We start from the raw sequence: 17,354 nt of genomic DNA, 5'->3' as shown, positions 1-17,354 counted from the left end.
ATCATACTCATTTTTAAAATATGAATTTAAATAACCAAATATGAATTTTTAAAAAACACCTTAATTTTATCCCTTTGTTACACTGTACATGGAAATTAGAAAAAGTTTAGTAAAAATTAAGCTACAGATATGCAAATTAGAAGAAATTACCACCATCTTACAATCAATAAATGAGCCATCTTCTGTGCTTCTCTTGTCAATGGATCCACAATAGCAACAACATCATAGAATGGTTCATTCTGTTGAGGATCAACTTTTACTACACTGTTTAAAAAAAAAAGTACATGAAAACATCAAACTGAATTTGTGGAAATAACAAACATTTTTAGGTACAAATTTCTAATATCAGAGGCACTTCAGATTTTACTACTCATGAAGATGTTTCCCTCATTTCAAGTAGTAATCATTATTGCTCCCTGTGATAACATTAGGAAAGCTGAATGTGAGTAGCAATTAAAGATTTAGAATTAATCTACATAATTCCATACTGGTTATTGGTTATTTCTTATGGTTATGGCCCATAAGAAAATAAATAAAAGAAAAATACACAGCAAAAATTTTTAAATGGCGTTTTTTGTCACTGGTCTACATTTTCCTCCATCAATACCCAGAATCATCTGATTTGAGAACTGTCAATGGTGCCACAATTTAAAAGAACAGTGAGAAAAATGGCAACTGAGATGTGTCAAACTTGATAGGATGGATCAGCTTTATATATTCCAGAAAATAACTTAGTTTGATAAACTTGCTTAGACTAAGTTAAAGTACTCTGGATCTACAAGAAGAAAAATGTTATTAAGACTCATGTAAAAAAAAATAAAATCATGCTATAAATACACAAAATGGATTATCTGATTTTTTTTTCCACTAAAAATATACCTAGAGCTGTGAGTACCATTACTGAGTCAAACTCTCTCAAATACAGCAGTAGCATAGTACTGACTGTTACAAGTATAGCTCCAGAAAAGGTGTTGGCCGCTTAAAACAGGCTACTACTGGTCTGACTCCTCCTCTTTTCAGCAACAGGGCCAGCCCATCAGCACAGTACACTACAGCAGCTTCACCAATAAAAACAAGTAGATTTGGAAATAGCATTGCAAAAAAAAATTATTTTGATCAGGGTTCTTGTGTTATAATATGTCCTTTTAAAAACAGACCTGTCTTTACTCCAAAAGGCTTGCCCCAGCCAGATTCATTTTAATAAATGTAGGGAGTTTTCTAACTCTTCCACCTCGAAATCAACATTTCTATTCACACCAATTGTAATGACTCTTTTTTTCACCAAAAAATAAGGCTGGAAAATGATTAGGTATTACTAATTAATTTATTAAGACAGAAGTAAAGATGCATTATGCTACAGCAGATGAGAGTCAACAACTTTTTAAAAAACTGGAATGCTTACTCAAGTTTCCAAAGACCTTACATAGTAATCAGTACATTCTGATTTTGTTATTTAAGTACTCTAAGTGCATTATGACAGACAGAACCTACCTGTGCTCTTCTTTGAGTAATTCAGCTTCTTGTCTCATCTCTGTTTTAGGCAAAGACGACAGTAGGGCATCAATTTTCATAATCAAATCACTGCCACTATATTAAATAAAGCATATATAATTTATTTTTCATTAGGAGTAAAGTATTCACATTTTTAACATGTCTGTCTACATAATGAGTACTAATAAAGCTCACATCCTGAACCCCTTTAAAACATTATCACATCAAGATTTGTCACTTCGAGTAAAAACTTTAGCATGATAATGCCCAAGAATAACTTCAGCGTTAAGAGTTTGTGAACTGTACTCTTCCTAAAATTAAGCCATGCAGAATTAGCAGAATTACCATCCAGTCTCACACTTGGGTGGTACCATCTGCTGATATTTATAGCTCTTTATTACTTTTTTTGCAATTTTTTTCTCCTCTCCAACAACATCTAGGAACACACATAAATGAACAAAGTTTCAATTTCACTTGGCCATATCTTTTATTTTTTCTTTATTTCTTACAAGAAATTCCTTAGAAAGCTTAGTAGTTCTATTTCAGTGTCAGTAAGTGTTAATATTTGATTAAATATGTTTTGCCTCTCACTACTTATCTCCTCGATCTATCTCTTCTTGAGTTTGTTTTGCTGGTAGTTATTCTCTCAGTTGTGCCAGTCCTTCCAGATAACAGAAGTGACACTTGGACATAGACAGTCAATAGATATTGTAAAAAAATATATATAAAAAATTTTTGTCTCTGTACACAAACTGGATCCTTAGATTAAAAGCTAGTTAGAACTCATCTTTACACTTCTTCAATTAACAGATGCATGAGTGTTGTCTAGCAGGATGTCAGAGCAGCACATCTGGCCACACCTCTACAGGGTCCTTTTCTAACAACTAACCAAGACAGCACACTTTCTTACTTCTAACATCAATACTCAGATATTCCTGTGGTTTTGAGGTGTACTGGATTGTATCATACTATTTTGTTATACTTACTCTTAAGTAGAAATTGTTTAATTAGCTGTACTTATTCCTTGGTCATAAAATATTTGGAGTAATTAAGCAGAATGTTATTAATCAAGTTGAAGATTATATGGTTCTTTGATAAGCAGTGATCTCTTCTGCCTTTACCTTATCACACATATGACCAATGATAAAAGGGTGCATGTCTCTTGTGAGTAACACAGGGTACCTATTCTTCTGCTCAGTGCTGCAAGAGCAAGGTGCCAAAGAGGCTGACAGCAGCAGGGCAAATGACACATCCAGTTGAAAACCAACATACAGAGTTTACACATATGCTTGAAACTGGTTAAACAGCATAATTAGCCAAGCAGAAAGGTGATACAGAGCTTAGCAGATGTTCCATTTCTTTTAGAAAGTAGGGTGAGTGTTTGAGTATCTAAGTCAGTCTGAGAAAAGTTGAAAAGGAAATGAGGGACAGTTAAGGCTGTCTATGTGGAAGTACTCAGATGTTAAGTAAGAGTATTGCAAATATATAGCACGTAAAGAATGAACACAAAGTACATGTAGAGTGTATATATGAGTATGAATACATATATGAATATAATATATCATGTATACTTGTATAATGACTACATATTTGAACATTTGTTTCTATTTCCATGCCAAAGGATTATTAATTTGTCACAGGCAATAAACAAGGCATTACATCTCACAGCCTCAAAATGCAAAAGAATTTTACCTTTTACTACTGTTTCCCATCTCTTTGACAATAGCTTTAATCTTCTCTGCTGAGGTACTGTACGTTATTTTCTCCAACAGATTGAAGTCTTCAGCATAGAATTCATTTTCGTCTAAAGGACCCAGTACCTTAGAAAGAGAAAAATAACATTGCTAAGTCTATAGTGTCCCAGTAATGTTTCTTCTGTAACCAAAAACACACTAATATTTTAAATGAATGCACAACATTCAATATGCAACTCCAACCCCTACATACATCAATATTATTAATGATATAGAAGAAAATTATGAAAGATTAGGTTTTTACAGATATGTAATTACAATTAATTATCAATGACAATGAATAGCTGCGATGGAAACATCCACTACATCTATGTAAAGGAGCACACTATTTTGAAATAAGAAGTTTAAGAAAAAGCTCTGTTAGGGACATTATTTTAATCAAATTCAAATTACTATCTGCCTATCACACTCTTTAGCTGTATATTTTGGTAAACACAATTTCAAATTCTCAGGGCTTCTCACAAAGCAGAATGGATAGAAAGGGAGACAAAAGCGAAGAATAAGAAACACAGGATATCCAGAGACAAGAAATAGAACTACTAGGTTTTTTGGTGTCTGAAGGAAAAGAAGGTGCCTTAAAGTCCCAGAGAGTAGCTTGGAGGATGCTGTTTGGATTTCTTACTCCTAGTCTACCAGGCTAAACTGACCCAAGTCAACTCCAAGAGACTACAAGGCTCCCAGGATGTAGAATGTCATGATGTAAGTTTAGTGCTGAACACCCCTCTGCCAAAATTCAGCTGCTCCCTAGAAATGAGAGGTTATCTAACAAAACTTCACTATGGAATTTTTTTATTAATATTAATGATGCATGAGATTGAGAAAACCAGTGTGATTATGAAATAGTGTCTCACCTTCCTAGAAACAATTACAAAACAATTATTTTTTCCTCATTAAAACAAAACTTCAGTGCTGAAATAGCACGGGCAGAAAATAAGGATATCCAATGTCTTTTTAAAAAGGTGAAACAACACTTTCAGATAGATGAATACACATTATCAAATCTATCCAACTAATTCTAGGAAATGTATTGTGCTCCATCAATGAAAACGCCTTCTGTGGGTCTGTTAGTGGTATTTCAGCTGTATCTCAAAAGCTGTTTAGGATGCAAGAGTGTATCTAAGAACACAATTTAAAGAGAGTTTTCAGTACTGAGATACCAACACAGTACCTCTATCTCCTTCTAATGGTGGAGCAATGAATAGAAAATGGAAGCAAATAGTTTGTTTAAATTGCATTTATAACGTAAAGGTATTGACATTCATTAATAAGTACTAAATACTGAACCCAACACCTTGTTTTTTTATCACAGTTAATCCATAGTCACATTGTAATTAAGGCTATTGTTTTCAGAATATACATACAAGAAAGTGAAACAATAAAACTACTACACTTTGATTCCTGATGCTCAAATAAAGGCTTCAGAACAATTTAATATTTATAAACTATTTGGGGGTTTAGAGCTTGAATTACTACCCCAGTCAATGTAATTTATTTTTTTATTACATATGTGGTAGATAATCCTATCCCAAGTTTTCAAAATATAGGTAACTTCAGGAATAAAATTTAACCTTAAATGCAATTAATAATACATCAAATATTACTGTATGCAGAGAATTTTGTCAGATCAGCTCTAACAGCTGTGAAGTGACATAAGTACATAGTAGCTTCAATGGAAATGAGCCAATACGTCAGGAGTAAAACAAAATAAAAACCAAGGCAAACAGTCATAGCATTTAGCCTGTCTAACAACAGGCTGAATAAGTGTGAAATCGATATAGCACGGTTTCTCTAGGTTGAAACTGCAGTTTCAGGAAGTAAAAAACCCAAACAAACCTACAAAAAGATTGAGAAATGACTGAATTTCTTTCTTACCCTGCCATTGCTCATAACAGCCATTTGCCCAGGAAGCAGCTTAAGGACCTCCTGGCAGAACATCTGGTGGGTTTTAATTACATCCAGTCCTAAAGTGTTGTACTTCTTCTCGAAAGCATCATCATCCATTCCCTAAAGCAAAGGTGAAGTGTGAGACAGTGGAATGATTAAGCAAAATAAAAAAATGTTTAACACCAGAAGTTAAAATAAAGCAACAAGCTCAGCTTCAATGTAAGCAATAGGACTACTTGTGCAGACCCACAGTCCAGTTTCCCAACGAGATAGTGTGCAGCTTTTACCCTTGGGCAAGCATGAATAACCTATGAGAGGAAAGCTGAGCCTGAGGCAAAACACTTTTTCTATAAAGTTGCATGAAAAGTAACATACTCTGTTAATAATTGAACTGTATTCTCACCTTGGGGAAAAAGGTATTTAAAAAATTTGTATTACTCTAAAAACCTAACAGTAATTTTAACACAGTCATTTGATACAGATCAAGCGTGTCTTGGGAAAGCCAACATGTAAAACACATAAATCAATGTTCAAAGCAGGGGCAGGGTAGGAATCTGGAAGTTTGCCATGCTTACAATGGCACTGTAAAATTGTTCTGCTCTCTTAAACTCTATTGACATGTGTTTCTTCATTAGAAACATGCAGACTAAGCAAATAGATTCAGATACAATTAATATAACAAAAAAATAGTAACATGCATACACTGCTTAATTAAGTACCTCTGTGTCTTTCAAAATTTTAGACAATGAACTAAAAGCATGAGCAAACTAGCTAATTCATTTTCCAATATGGTGCCAGAGAATTCTCTTAGTCTTCCAAATCTTCCAATTTAAAATTACCACAATTACAGCTCCTTCTGAAACAAAAACCGTAGTTTGCAGCTGCTATTTGGGAATTCAGCTCTGCTCTGTGTTCAGACTTGGCAATCAGCAACATTTGTATTTTAAACCAATGAATTTTCATAGAAACACACCAAAAAGGGTTGGCCAGAAGTATACAATGCTTGTTAACCTCAACCACTGCAGTCTGTACCTACTAACACTCACAACCACAACAGCAAGGCAGAAACCATTACTTCTAAAGTCTTAACTCTTTTAAAGGATTTTCAAGGATTCAAAAGGAGCTAAACAATTAAAATTCAAACTACTTTGATCTTGATAATCCAGTATTCATATTTTTAAGTACTTTTCTTGTACTCTCTTCCTTCACTTTTGAGAAATTTTCTACTCTTCATGACATAACAGTCATCAAAAATCTACAACTGTTTGAGCAGAAACTGTGTAAGGGTGATAAATTCCCTACCGTTTAGCCAAACACTGTTGCATCTCCTTACAATAAAATATATGTAAATTGAAAAAGGAAACAGTCTAATTCAGTTCACACTCACTGGGATGAGGAATGTAGCAATTTTAGCTCCAGCAGCAAGGGATTTTGCTGTTTCTTCATTAGCCAGTTTACTTAGGAAACTTTTGAAGCTGCCGTTGTTTTGAGTTAGAAATGTAGTCAAAATTCCTCTTGCAATGGCTGTGTTATCTTCCTTGATTTTTGATGAAGGATTGTTCAAAATCCCAACTCGTGTATGACTGCTTGTTTTCTGCAAAGAGAAATAGAGAATAACCCACAATTTTACATTTCCATCTGCTGTTACCTAATGTATTCACATCTATTATAGTTCCATGAAACGCCTTTAAGTATTGATTTTTTTTTTTGCAGCTACTTGCCTTTAGAAAACATACATCAATGCCTAATTCAGAACTTCAACTGTTATTAGCAAGGTTTTACCTATTCTGCAATACCTATTTTAAACAGAAGGTATTTTTAAATAGACCAATTGCCTTTGAGCATTCTGCTGAAGGGTCTTTTTAACAAAGGGCGTACACAAGTATTCATTTACAGGCTTCAGAACTGGTTTTGTAGAGGTTTTGCTAGTTTTCAAACTAAGCATAAAATAAATACAAGAAAATTTATCCACTTATCACTTTCATCTTCATCAGCAGGAAAATGTTTCACTTGCAAAAAACTGATGATGCCACTTCAGTTGCACTAAGGCAGCGACAATCCGAAGGTAGGAAAAAAAAAAAGCATCACTAACTGAAGAAAAAGGGAAATTGACTCCATTGCAGCAAAGAATACAAAAACAAGGGAGGAAATCACTGGCATTCAACATATTTAAACAGCAAACTTTAAATTACAGCCCTTGATAAATGCTTTGTTAAAACACTTGTTTGAAAAACTTGAAAACGTGTCCTTTAAACTGTTCCTGAGAAGGATGCTCACACTGGGCAGACACTTAGCGAGCCGATCAAGGGAATCTCTCATTCTCCTCTGTTCCATACTTGGGAGGCTGCGCTTGGACTGATGTGCCTGGTTTTGGTCTCCCCAGTGCTGTAAAGATGTTGAGATGCTGGACAGATTTCAGCAAAGGGCCACCAAGATGCTCATAGACTTATGAAGAAGAATTGAAGGAGCTGGGCTTGCTTCCTCTGACAAAGAGGAGGCTACAGAGAACCCTAATAGCAGCCAACAACTACTGAAAGGGGAGGAAAAAACAAGACAACTCTTCTTGGTAGTAGCAAGCAACATAACAAGAGGGAATGGCCACAGATTTTTGGCTTGGCAGACATTAGGAAAAACTACACCTGGAAGGCCGTGCAACACCAGAGCAAATTGGGAAGGGGTGGAGTAACCTCCTTGGAGGCTTTCAGGACTTCTTCAGGCAAAGTCACAGTTGACCTGGTGTAATGGTGGCAGCAGTCCCACTCTTGAGTGGGAGGCTGAAGTAGATGAGATCCAGCATCCAGAAGTCCAGCCAAGCTGTCTCATTTTTTTTCAAATTAAAACACATTAGTAGTTCTCAAAGTACAATGTAACATATTAGCTGCAGTAGTTAAAAATGAATTCCCTTTGGTCACTTCCCCTCACAGATTCTTGTACTTTTTTCTTCAAATGCCAATGGCAAGTCACATACAAGAGGTGCCCATTCCAGTTCAGAAATTCTACTTGACCCTGGCCCAACAAACAGAAGGGAACTGGAAAGGAGCAGAGAACCTCTATGCTAATCAATAAACTTTTAAAAAATACTATGATTTTGTCCCCTTGGACCCCAGTGACCTAAAAAAAAACCCCAGGACTATGTTTCTGTCCCTATCCTCCAGCACTCCAACTAAAACCAGATATGAAGCTTTAACAGCTGTAAACACCAACAAGAAAGGTCTGCAAGGAGAAATTTACCAGCACACACAGTGGATACCACAAAAAGTTCTGGAAGCAGGAGAAGTAAGAACTTTTAGGAACTCACCAGGTGTTTCAAGGCATTAGAAAGCAGTCGTCTCCCAGCTGGTTTATCGAAATCAGCAATAATCCAGATAGTAACAGCATATAATGCATCATCACCTGAAAGTTAAAGATAATCCCACTTTACATTCTGGAGAATCTTCTCACAAACAATGAAAAACAAAAAATCACTTAATTCTGTTTGAGATTTTGATGGTTATGTGTATGCTTGACTGCTGACTTCAACTGTAAGACTAGTCTTTGCCACGTCTGAATCCTTTGCCCTCTGAATTGAAATAAAATTCTTAGGAGGTATTTTATCATGTTACTATGAGTCATTAATAGCCAATCTACTGTTCTACCACTGAATAAAGATGTCCCTAAATAATAAGCTAGCTCCAGTTAACAAGACCTGTTAGCCAGAGCCTTCTTCTGAACATCCGACAGAGGCTGGCCATACAGACAGACATAAAAAGAATTCAGTAGTTAAAGAATGAATGAGTTGGGCCATTCAACTTCCCTGGCAGCAAAGGCAGGACAAAGTTTACCATTTCTGGACACAAAGAGGAACATATCAAATACACAAACAGGAATATACCAAATACAGCTCAAAGAAAGCAAACTACAGCATAGGTGTATACACAGAATCATAGAATGGCTACTAGTTCCAACTCTTCTGTTAAACACCTTCAAGGATGGTGACTTAACCACCTCCCTGGGCAGCCTGTCCCAATATTTATCATTTTCCCTTTGTTTGGTCTATAGCCCCTGTTCTTTGTAGAAGGCCAACAGTACATGAAAAATTCTGCAAATTTATCTGCAGATGAGTATCAGTCTAGTCAGGTCTATCATATATTCCCTAAAATGTAGTATGTATAGATACAAATTTTACAAGGTTCTAGTGAGATCCCAGGAAGAGGTTATTTTTAAGCATTGTTGAGAAATGCAGTAGGGACAGAGATTTGAAATGTAGATTCAAGCTTAAAGGTTATGGGTGTTACACAAGAGAGCTGAACCTCGGAGATGAGCCTACAGAGTGAAAGCCAGTCATCATTTGGCAACTAGCTGGGATGTCCCTTTGGCTGTAGACAGAGAATCAAATAGAGTCAAATAATTGTATTCTAAAGAAATCTAAGTATATGGTGGGTTTTTTTTCTGATAGTAAGTAAAACTGTGTTAACATTGTATAACTGCTGAAAGAATAGCACTTCTGTCCCTTGATGGACTGATGTAAATAAACAGTTAACAGTCTACTGTTCAAAATTAACAAAGTATGGATTATTGCAAAATTGCATGCACTATTATGCTCCCAATGCTGTAACTGTACTTTTTTCTAGGTCCAAGGGAAAAGTACTTGTACATGCAATAAGAATATTTTATATCAACAAATATTTTAAATGTAAAAAAAACCTGTGACTTTTAGCAAGAGAAAGTGTATAAATGAGTGAACATTAGTATTTTTTATTTTCTACAGAAAGACAAAGCTTCACATATCAAAATTAAACAATCTATTGTTTAACTAGAGGAAAAAAGAGATACTCAATGCTAATAAATAAAAATTAAATTATTTCTTAAATTGTATAAATGCCCAATCTTTATATACATCACAAAGACTATACACTATTCACTTGATAACGCTGCAATTAGGATCACTTTGTGGTGGGTTGACCCTGGCTGAAGGCCAGATGCCCATCACAGCCGATGTGGGAAAGCATCTGAGATGGAAAGCTGCTATATGGAGTTCTACACAAGTAGCAGAAGCCACCCCCGCAGCCCAACACCACTACCAAAACCTTGCCACGCAAACACAAAACAGGCTTGAAAACTGAATAGACTCTCCTTAATATCCTCAAGTAAAACCATATTAAGTATGAAAAGTGATTCTGGTTTTGAAGCTGCAAAAGTCTTGCAAAATTTTTTAACTTCATGTATGTGAAACAAAAACAACTAGCAGTGAGATCCATCACATTTCAAAATGACAAAATCTAAAATAACTATTCTGTTATTATAATTTATGTTAATAATATTAGGATGTGATCTGGCTCCTCAAAAAAGATACATTAACAAATGATATTAGCAAATGCATTTATTTCTATGGGATCCTTGGGATACATACTTTAATGGGTTCTTTTACTGGCAAATTTCAACAATTTTTATACATACATATACATATATATATAAAAACCAAAACCCCAACCCGATATATAAAATTCAAATACCTTTTTTTGTTAAATACATCATGTTGTCTGAAATTACAGCACTTTTATCTTGGGCATCCAAAAAGGTGAAAGTAGAGAAGTCTTCCACATCAAATGGAACTGCAAAATGTAAACCACAACGTGTTAGACTTAGAAAAACCCCCACACCACCACAACAACCACCAGTCCAAGAAAAGCAGTTACCAGATGTGGGTCTGAAATGTACGTATCTTCTTTCTGCTCCAAGAATAGTGGGATTGATACGGGACACTACATTGTGCTGATCCATAAGAAAATCTATTGCATTTATGTGATCATTTAACAAACCCTGTAGTAAGAGAAAAGAAACTATGAAAGTACAGATTTAATTTAAGACACACAAAGACCAAGTAAAATCTTTCCACTGAGCTTAATGCTTCTATACACCAAGTTATGGACAATGTCAAATAAAAAAATGTATACATATCACACAGGCAGTATTTAAAATACCAGATACACATTTTTCAATGAAAAATTGCAGTACATTCTCAGTTTCTAGTTGAAAATTTCCTTATGATTACTTAGCCCTCATGGCCAAGGCTGCTGATGGCATCCTGGGCTGCATTACAAGGGGTGTGGTTAGAAGGTCAAGAGAGGTTCTCCTTCCCTTCTACTCTGTCCTGGTGAGACTGCATCTGGAATGTTGTGTCCAGTTTTGGGCCCCTCAGTGCAGGAAGGACAGGGAACTACTTCAAAGACTCCAACACAGGGCCACGATGATGATTAAGGGAGTGGAACATCTTCCTTATGAGGAAAGGCTGAGGGAGCTGGGTTTCTTTAACTTGGAGGACACTAAGGGGTAACATCATTATTGTTTATAACTATAGAGCCAGGCTCTTACCAGTGATGTCCAGTGATAGGACAAGGGGCAACGGGTGCAAGCTGGAGCTTAGGAGGTTCCATGGGAACATAAGGAAAAACTTTTTCACTGTGAGGGTGACAAAGCACTGTCACAGGCTGCCCAGAGAGGTTGTGAAGCCCCCTTCTCTGGAGACATTCAAAGCCCACCTGGATGTGTTTCTGTGTAACCTACTCTAGGTGATCCTGCTCTGGCAGGGGGGTTGGCCTGGATGAACTTTCGAGGTCCCTTCCAACTCCTAACATTCTGTGATTCTCTGCTTAGTTGATCCTTCAATCTTGTGTAGTCTAAATATACTGCTTCAAAACCACGACCGCAAATTAATATACCAATGTAATTTCAGTTGTAATTAATTACAAGCCATCTCATTATAAAAAATTGAATATATAAACATAACTCAAACAACCCACTGCCAAATATTTCACCTTGTGTTCATTCAGAAATGCTGAACATACCATGAACACTGCCCTCTGGAAGAAGCTGGTGGCATCAATAATCCTCTGAAGAATAACTGTCTCCAACTCTGCAGCATCCATCTCTTCTCGGTTAAAGGGCACGCCATTAAACAGGGCTTGAGGCAATGGACCCAGGCCAGTCTTTTTATAAAAGGTTGCTCCTGCCTGATCATATCAGAAATATCACAGGATTAAATAGACTGTGGCTGACTGTAGGAAAAAAAAAATGAAACTAATATCAAGAGACAAGGAACTCTAATCTCCACGCACTATCACTGTCACACCTCCTCATGTGCAGTGGGACAAAACAGGAAATGTTTAGCAACAGACAGGACTCATGGGACTCATTTCTCAAATGGAATACCAAAAGAAATTAAAGATCTGTATATGGTGATTTTAACTTTTCCTTTATCATCTTGCTGAGAAGTAGTATATTTTGCTTAATATTCTTACCAAATATTATTAATCAAATAACATTGGAGAAGGGCATTGAGACATAATTTGAGGGGGATCAATCTAGACCATTTCCCCAAGACAGCATGCCCAAAACCCCTATAACCCTTTTATTCTGGGAAGCCAAGCAGAAAAGGCTAATTTTTACTAGAGAAAATTCAGTGAGTCAAATTGAAATAAAACTGTAAGTAATTCCCCTCTCCTAGTGTCTATCCTTTCACATTCTTTCAGCATCGCTTTCTGGATAGCTACAAACTCAATAGCAGTATCCAGAGAGTCCATCTTTCCATCTATGTCAACGTTTCTGTCATGCCACTGTCTCCTCCCTGATCTTTGTTGCAGTCTCACAGACCCTGCTTGTACAGGGGACCTCTTGGTGGATCTCTGTCTAGTTTTATTCCTTTAATATTCCCCACAGGAAGCTGTCCTGCCCTAAGTGCATCCAGATGTTTCCAGGGCAGATTGAAATGGCCCTTCCATACAAAGCCACCATGCAACTCAGTGAGAAACAAGCAGCATAAAGCAAATAGTACCTTTTTTCCGGCTGCCCAGATGAATCTTTTTAAAGGAACATGATGTGTGTTGGAAAACAATTGTTAAAAAGGGACAGATACAACGGATGGTATATATACCCACAGATAAAAAAGACTGTACAGATGGCATGGATGAAGACACATCAAAGAGAAACGTATCTTTATATATATTAGCAGAAAATTGTCTACATAATCAGTTATGGATAAAAATATGGCTTCTCTGTAACTTTTAAATCAAAATCCATCGCTGTCTTTCCCAAAGAAGATTATAACCACAAAGCACAACTAAAGGAATCAGTGATTTGCCTACAAGATAGGTTTCAGCCTCTCACCCAAACACACAGGTAAACAATTCCTGTGGTACAAGAGACCCCTTAATATGCCTGCTAGCAGAACCCTTGTGCTCCTGTAAGCAGCAGGCAGTAGTTAAGTTTTCATAGTGAGTGTAGTAATGAGGAAACCATTCCAACGTTCCTGCTAATGCCCAAACAGTGGCTGAAGAGAAATTTAACTCCAAGATACTGTATTTACACGCTTTAACATTTAGCAATCTTTCAACTTAGCAAACTCAATGAATGGTGTAGTACATTATTTCTTACCACTCTGCTCTCAACATACCTTCCTCCCTTCATCGTATTCCGAGTGGACACCCAGTATGCTCTGAACATCAGCGTGGGGGTATTCGCTTCTAAGAAGGTCCTTCACATGATTTACTGTTAGAACATTTCCATCTTTCACTTCATGGTACAGCTGTAGAAATTATAACAAAAAGAAGAAAGTAAAATGCAATAATTTTTCAATCATAATTTAGTAAAATTAATAAAAGTAAATAATGAAGTAAAGCTATTTTTATAGTTCAGTAGTAATTTCTATATTGGTATATTTTATATTGCTTTTATTGCTATATTGCATTTTTTACAGTGCTTTAGTAATTATCACCATCGCACATGTGCACAATTTTTCATCAGAGCACTGTTCTGATTAATCTATTTTTATACCTTTAGTCTAAAGCTGAAGCAGCAAAGTAAATACACTTATGTGAGCTGAATGTGAAAGGTTATTTCTCTTCACCGACTACAGAAGGAATCTGAATTCATACTATAAGCTACGTAACGTTGGCTAGTTACCTGAATCTATCTAGGATGAATCCAAGCCTGATTTAGTCAGTGACACTTTTTCCTACAGTGATAATTTCTCCTTATCAATGTTATTTCTTTACATAGGATAAATTTTACTCTTTCCTCAAACGTACAAAATGAATTTGAAGTGAAAATTATTCAATTAATTTCTTTTCAAATGAGGAAAAGTACACTTCTCTCTATAGCACTGAATATTACTGATTTTAATTTTATCTTTTAATTACCTTTTTCATCCTCTCCTCTTTATATTAGGAAGCAAAGTAAAATGAAGAACACTACAGCCCACTGTAAATTGATAGTTTGTGATCTGATCATGGATAATAGCCATGCAGACATTTCAGCTCCTAATGCTTGTTGATTTCTACTTCTCTTCCAAGGTACTCCTAGTATCTTCAATTCCTTTAAATCTTAAGCTCTCTGAGGCTGTACATGACATTAGTTTCTAGGCACTGAACAAATAACAAGACAAAAATGAAAAAAAATAATTATGTATTATTTTTAAGGTATTATCCGAGACTGAGGTATTAGTCGGATAATTTTCCTGCAGACTCTTCACCTAGGCTACTCATTATTATTTATTATTATTATTTCCTTCCAGTCATCTCTTGTCTCTGAAATTCCTATCTTTATGTGAACCTGTATTCTTTCACCCAGAAAACCTGTCTCATTCATTCAGCTGCAAGCTTGGAATATTCCTATGCTTTCTAAACCCATGAACAGATCAAATGTGACCAGAAGACTTTCTTTTTGGTCACTGGAGAACAACCTAGAGTTTTTCAAAGCTTATTGTATTGTCATAATGTGCTATTAAATACCTGTACTCCAACAGAATAGCAGGCACGGCACATTAATAAAAATAACACCACATAATTTTTCACAAGAACATACTGAAAGCTGTAAGGTATGCATCTACCTTTTCACATTCTTGAAGAAAGCATGTAGACCAGTAAAATGACAAGAGCAAGTTGATTTCCAAAGAAGAAAAATATTTCTGCAAGTCATTCTATGGTATTCTATGTATGCTTTTAATACTGTGTTTCCATGTAAAGTAAATGCAAATGAATCGTGTTGTGACAAGGCAGTAAATTATTAACTATATAGAAAAGTAGAAAGTTTAAACAAAAGAAAAAGAGAGGAAAGTGATTTCCTGTGAAAAAACTAACATTAATTATCGAGGTAAAGGCTTGAGTGGTGTCAGATTCCTCTGCAATGTAATTAAAAGTTCTCCAAAGAGCTATTCCAGCATCTTCACTTCCATCAATTTCTTCTTTGTTACTTAAAACGAAAACAAATCCAATTCTATAAACAAACAAAAAAGAGATCATACATTTTTAAATGGTAGCAATTTGACCAAGTACCTTTGACACTTGTACTACAATTCCCTACGTTGCCATTAAATGAAAAAAGCCTTAGAAATACGAGGATTCAGAAGGAAAAAAAACCCGAAAACGAAGAAAACGCATGGTGAATACGGTATTTTGGTAAGTGTTCTCATGAAAAATACCTGGATTAATCAGGCCATACCATCTTTACAGTATGAAGCGTAATAGAGATTCCTTGTTCTACAATAGCAGGGGAAATTCAGAGCTGACAGTCACTTGTTTGCCTATTGTAGTGGGTTGCCCCTGGCTGGAGGCCAGGTGCCCCCCAAAGCCGCTCTGTCACTCCCCTCCTCTGCTGGAGAGGGGAGAGAAGATGTAACAAGAGGCTTGTGGGTTGACATAAGGACAGGGAGAGATGGCTCACCAGTTACCCCTGCACTTCGACCTGAAGCCTGCTTGTATAACAAGGGAGAGGAACAGGAAGAAGATGGTCAAACCTGGGTATTTTTATGACTCAGAAATGGAGATTTTATATGAATACTTTGCTGTTGCAGCAGTTTAGGGATCAACTTCATGTAGTTTTCCAGAACCATCCTTCAATCATCCTGAATACATGCAGCTAATGCTATTCCTACTAGGTCTGTGGCAAAACCCTCTACCATTAGCTGTCACTTCTTCCAACACAAACCCAACAGTGCACAAAAAAACCTGCTCCATGGAAAACCCCTACAGAAACAGCTACTCAAGTCTGTTCTACTTTACATTTACTTTTTAGCAAACCTACAGGTAGGGATGTCTGTTGGCCAAATTGTAACCCAAACCACTTAGTAATCTGCTGCCTTACACAATTGCAGCCACCTATGAAGCAACTAACAGCTGTGCAAGCTGCTGCCAACTCCTGACCACACATGTTCTATATGCAGCAGTCAGTTGAAAGCTTGGAAATTATGCCAACTATCAAAAGGGGGAGAATTGCAAGAGCACAAGGGAATCATAATCTCTCTCTGAGAAAAACTCAGTATCACAGAAACTAAGTTGTCTTCTGCCATACAAACCATCGTGCACCTTGCAGGTATTTCCACAAAGCGTACAGCTCCACCACAGCTGCTACAAGAACAGGAGAGACCTCCTGACCTCGTGACATATGACAGCAACTACAGCGTGACAACTTGCAATGCGGAGCTCGTGTTTCAGAAGACTTTCATATTTACAATATGAGTTGATTTAGGAAGTCAGCCTCTTATTTGGATGGCTGCTGCCATTTAAAAGATTAAAACAAAATCTGTCATATCAGTATAAAACTGTTTAGACAGATGCTCAGGATATAATCACATGTGTGTCAGATCAAAGGACAGAGGGAAGAAACACTGTAAGTTTTCTAAAATGATATAAAGAATAAACAATGCATAAAGGTGCACCATGCTGTACCGTTAATTGGTTCTCCCATTTTTTACATCTCTCATTATTTTAAATAACTTTCCCTAAGTCTTGTTTTAGGTGGGTACCACAGGAACAATGAGCAAAGCAAAATACTATATGACAGTACAGATGCTCCTGTCTGTCTGTATCTTGAACACCGTGTACGTGGCTGTTGCTCTCATCTCAGGGAGGTTATATTGAAACTAAGAAAGTTCAGAGAATACCTCAGACAACAAAACAACCTTTGAAACAGTTTTCAGGCAAGGAATAACTAGTAACTTTGGGAAAGAAACAACTGCGATCCAATATGGTAGAGCTTTATAAAAATCATGATTGGCATCTAGAGTGGGAGAGGCTGCTCAGTGTCTCTCCCAATTTTAAAAGCTACAGAGACAGTAAGTGAAGCTATTGAAAGTCTGGCTCAAAACAAAAAAGGAACTTCTTCATACACCATATAATTCAACTGCAAAAAATGCCTGGAAAAGGATACTGTGGGTGCTGAATTCAAGAAGAAAACAGAAAATTTTATGGAAGA

The 17,354-nt window shown here is 36.3% G+C and overlaps 1 protein-coding gene across 1 annotated transcript in view; it reads right to left on the bottom strand.

Moving 5' to 3' along the window:
* The window catches only part of UGGT2 (UDP-glucose glycoprotein glucosyltransferase 2), a gene marked incomplete at its 5' end in the record, with an annotated part of 88,747 nt that overhangs the window by 29,906 nt on the left and 41,487 nt on the right, over positions 1-17,354 (bottom strand). Inside the window, 11 exons of the mRNA XM_084261065.1 lie at positions 162-264; positions 1,492-1,587; positions 3,184-3,311; positions 5,118-5,249; positions 6,517-6,723; positions 8,428-8,522; positions 10,622-10,720; positions 10,805-10,928; positions 11,954-12,118; positions 13,558-13,689; positions 15,242-15,377. Of these exons, the coding sequence (XP_084117191.1) occupies positions 162-264; positions 1,492-1,587; positions 3,184-3,311; positions 5,118-5,249; positions 6,517-6,723; positions 8,428-8,522; positions 10,622-10,720; positions 10,805-10,928; positions 11,954-12,118; positions 13,558-13,689; positions 15,242-15,377 (1,417 nt within the window). The remainder of the gene's footprint in view (positions 1-161; positions 265-1,491; positions 1,588-3,183; positions 3,312-5,117; positions 5,250-6,516; positions 6,724-8,427; positions 8,523-10,621; positions 10,721-10,804; positions 10,929-11,953; positions 12,119-13,557; positions 13,690-15,241; positions 15,378-17,354) is intronic.

This window comes from Gallinula chloropus (genome assembly GCF_964237585.1).
Source record: "Gallinula chloropus genome assembly, chromosome: 1".
Lineage (NCBI taxonomy): Eukaryota > Metazoa > Chordata > Aves > Gruiformes > Rallidae > Gallinula > Gallinula chloropus.
The sequence above is the reverse complement of the archived record's forward strand: the minus strand, read 5'-3'. Positions and strand labels throughout refer to the sequence as shown.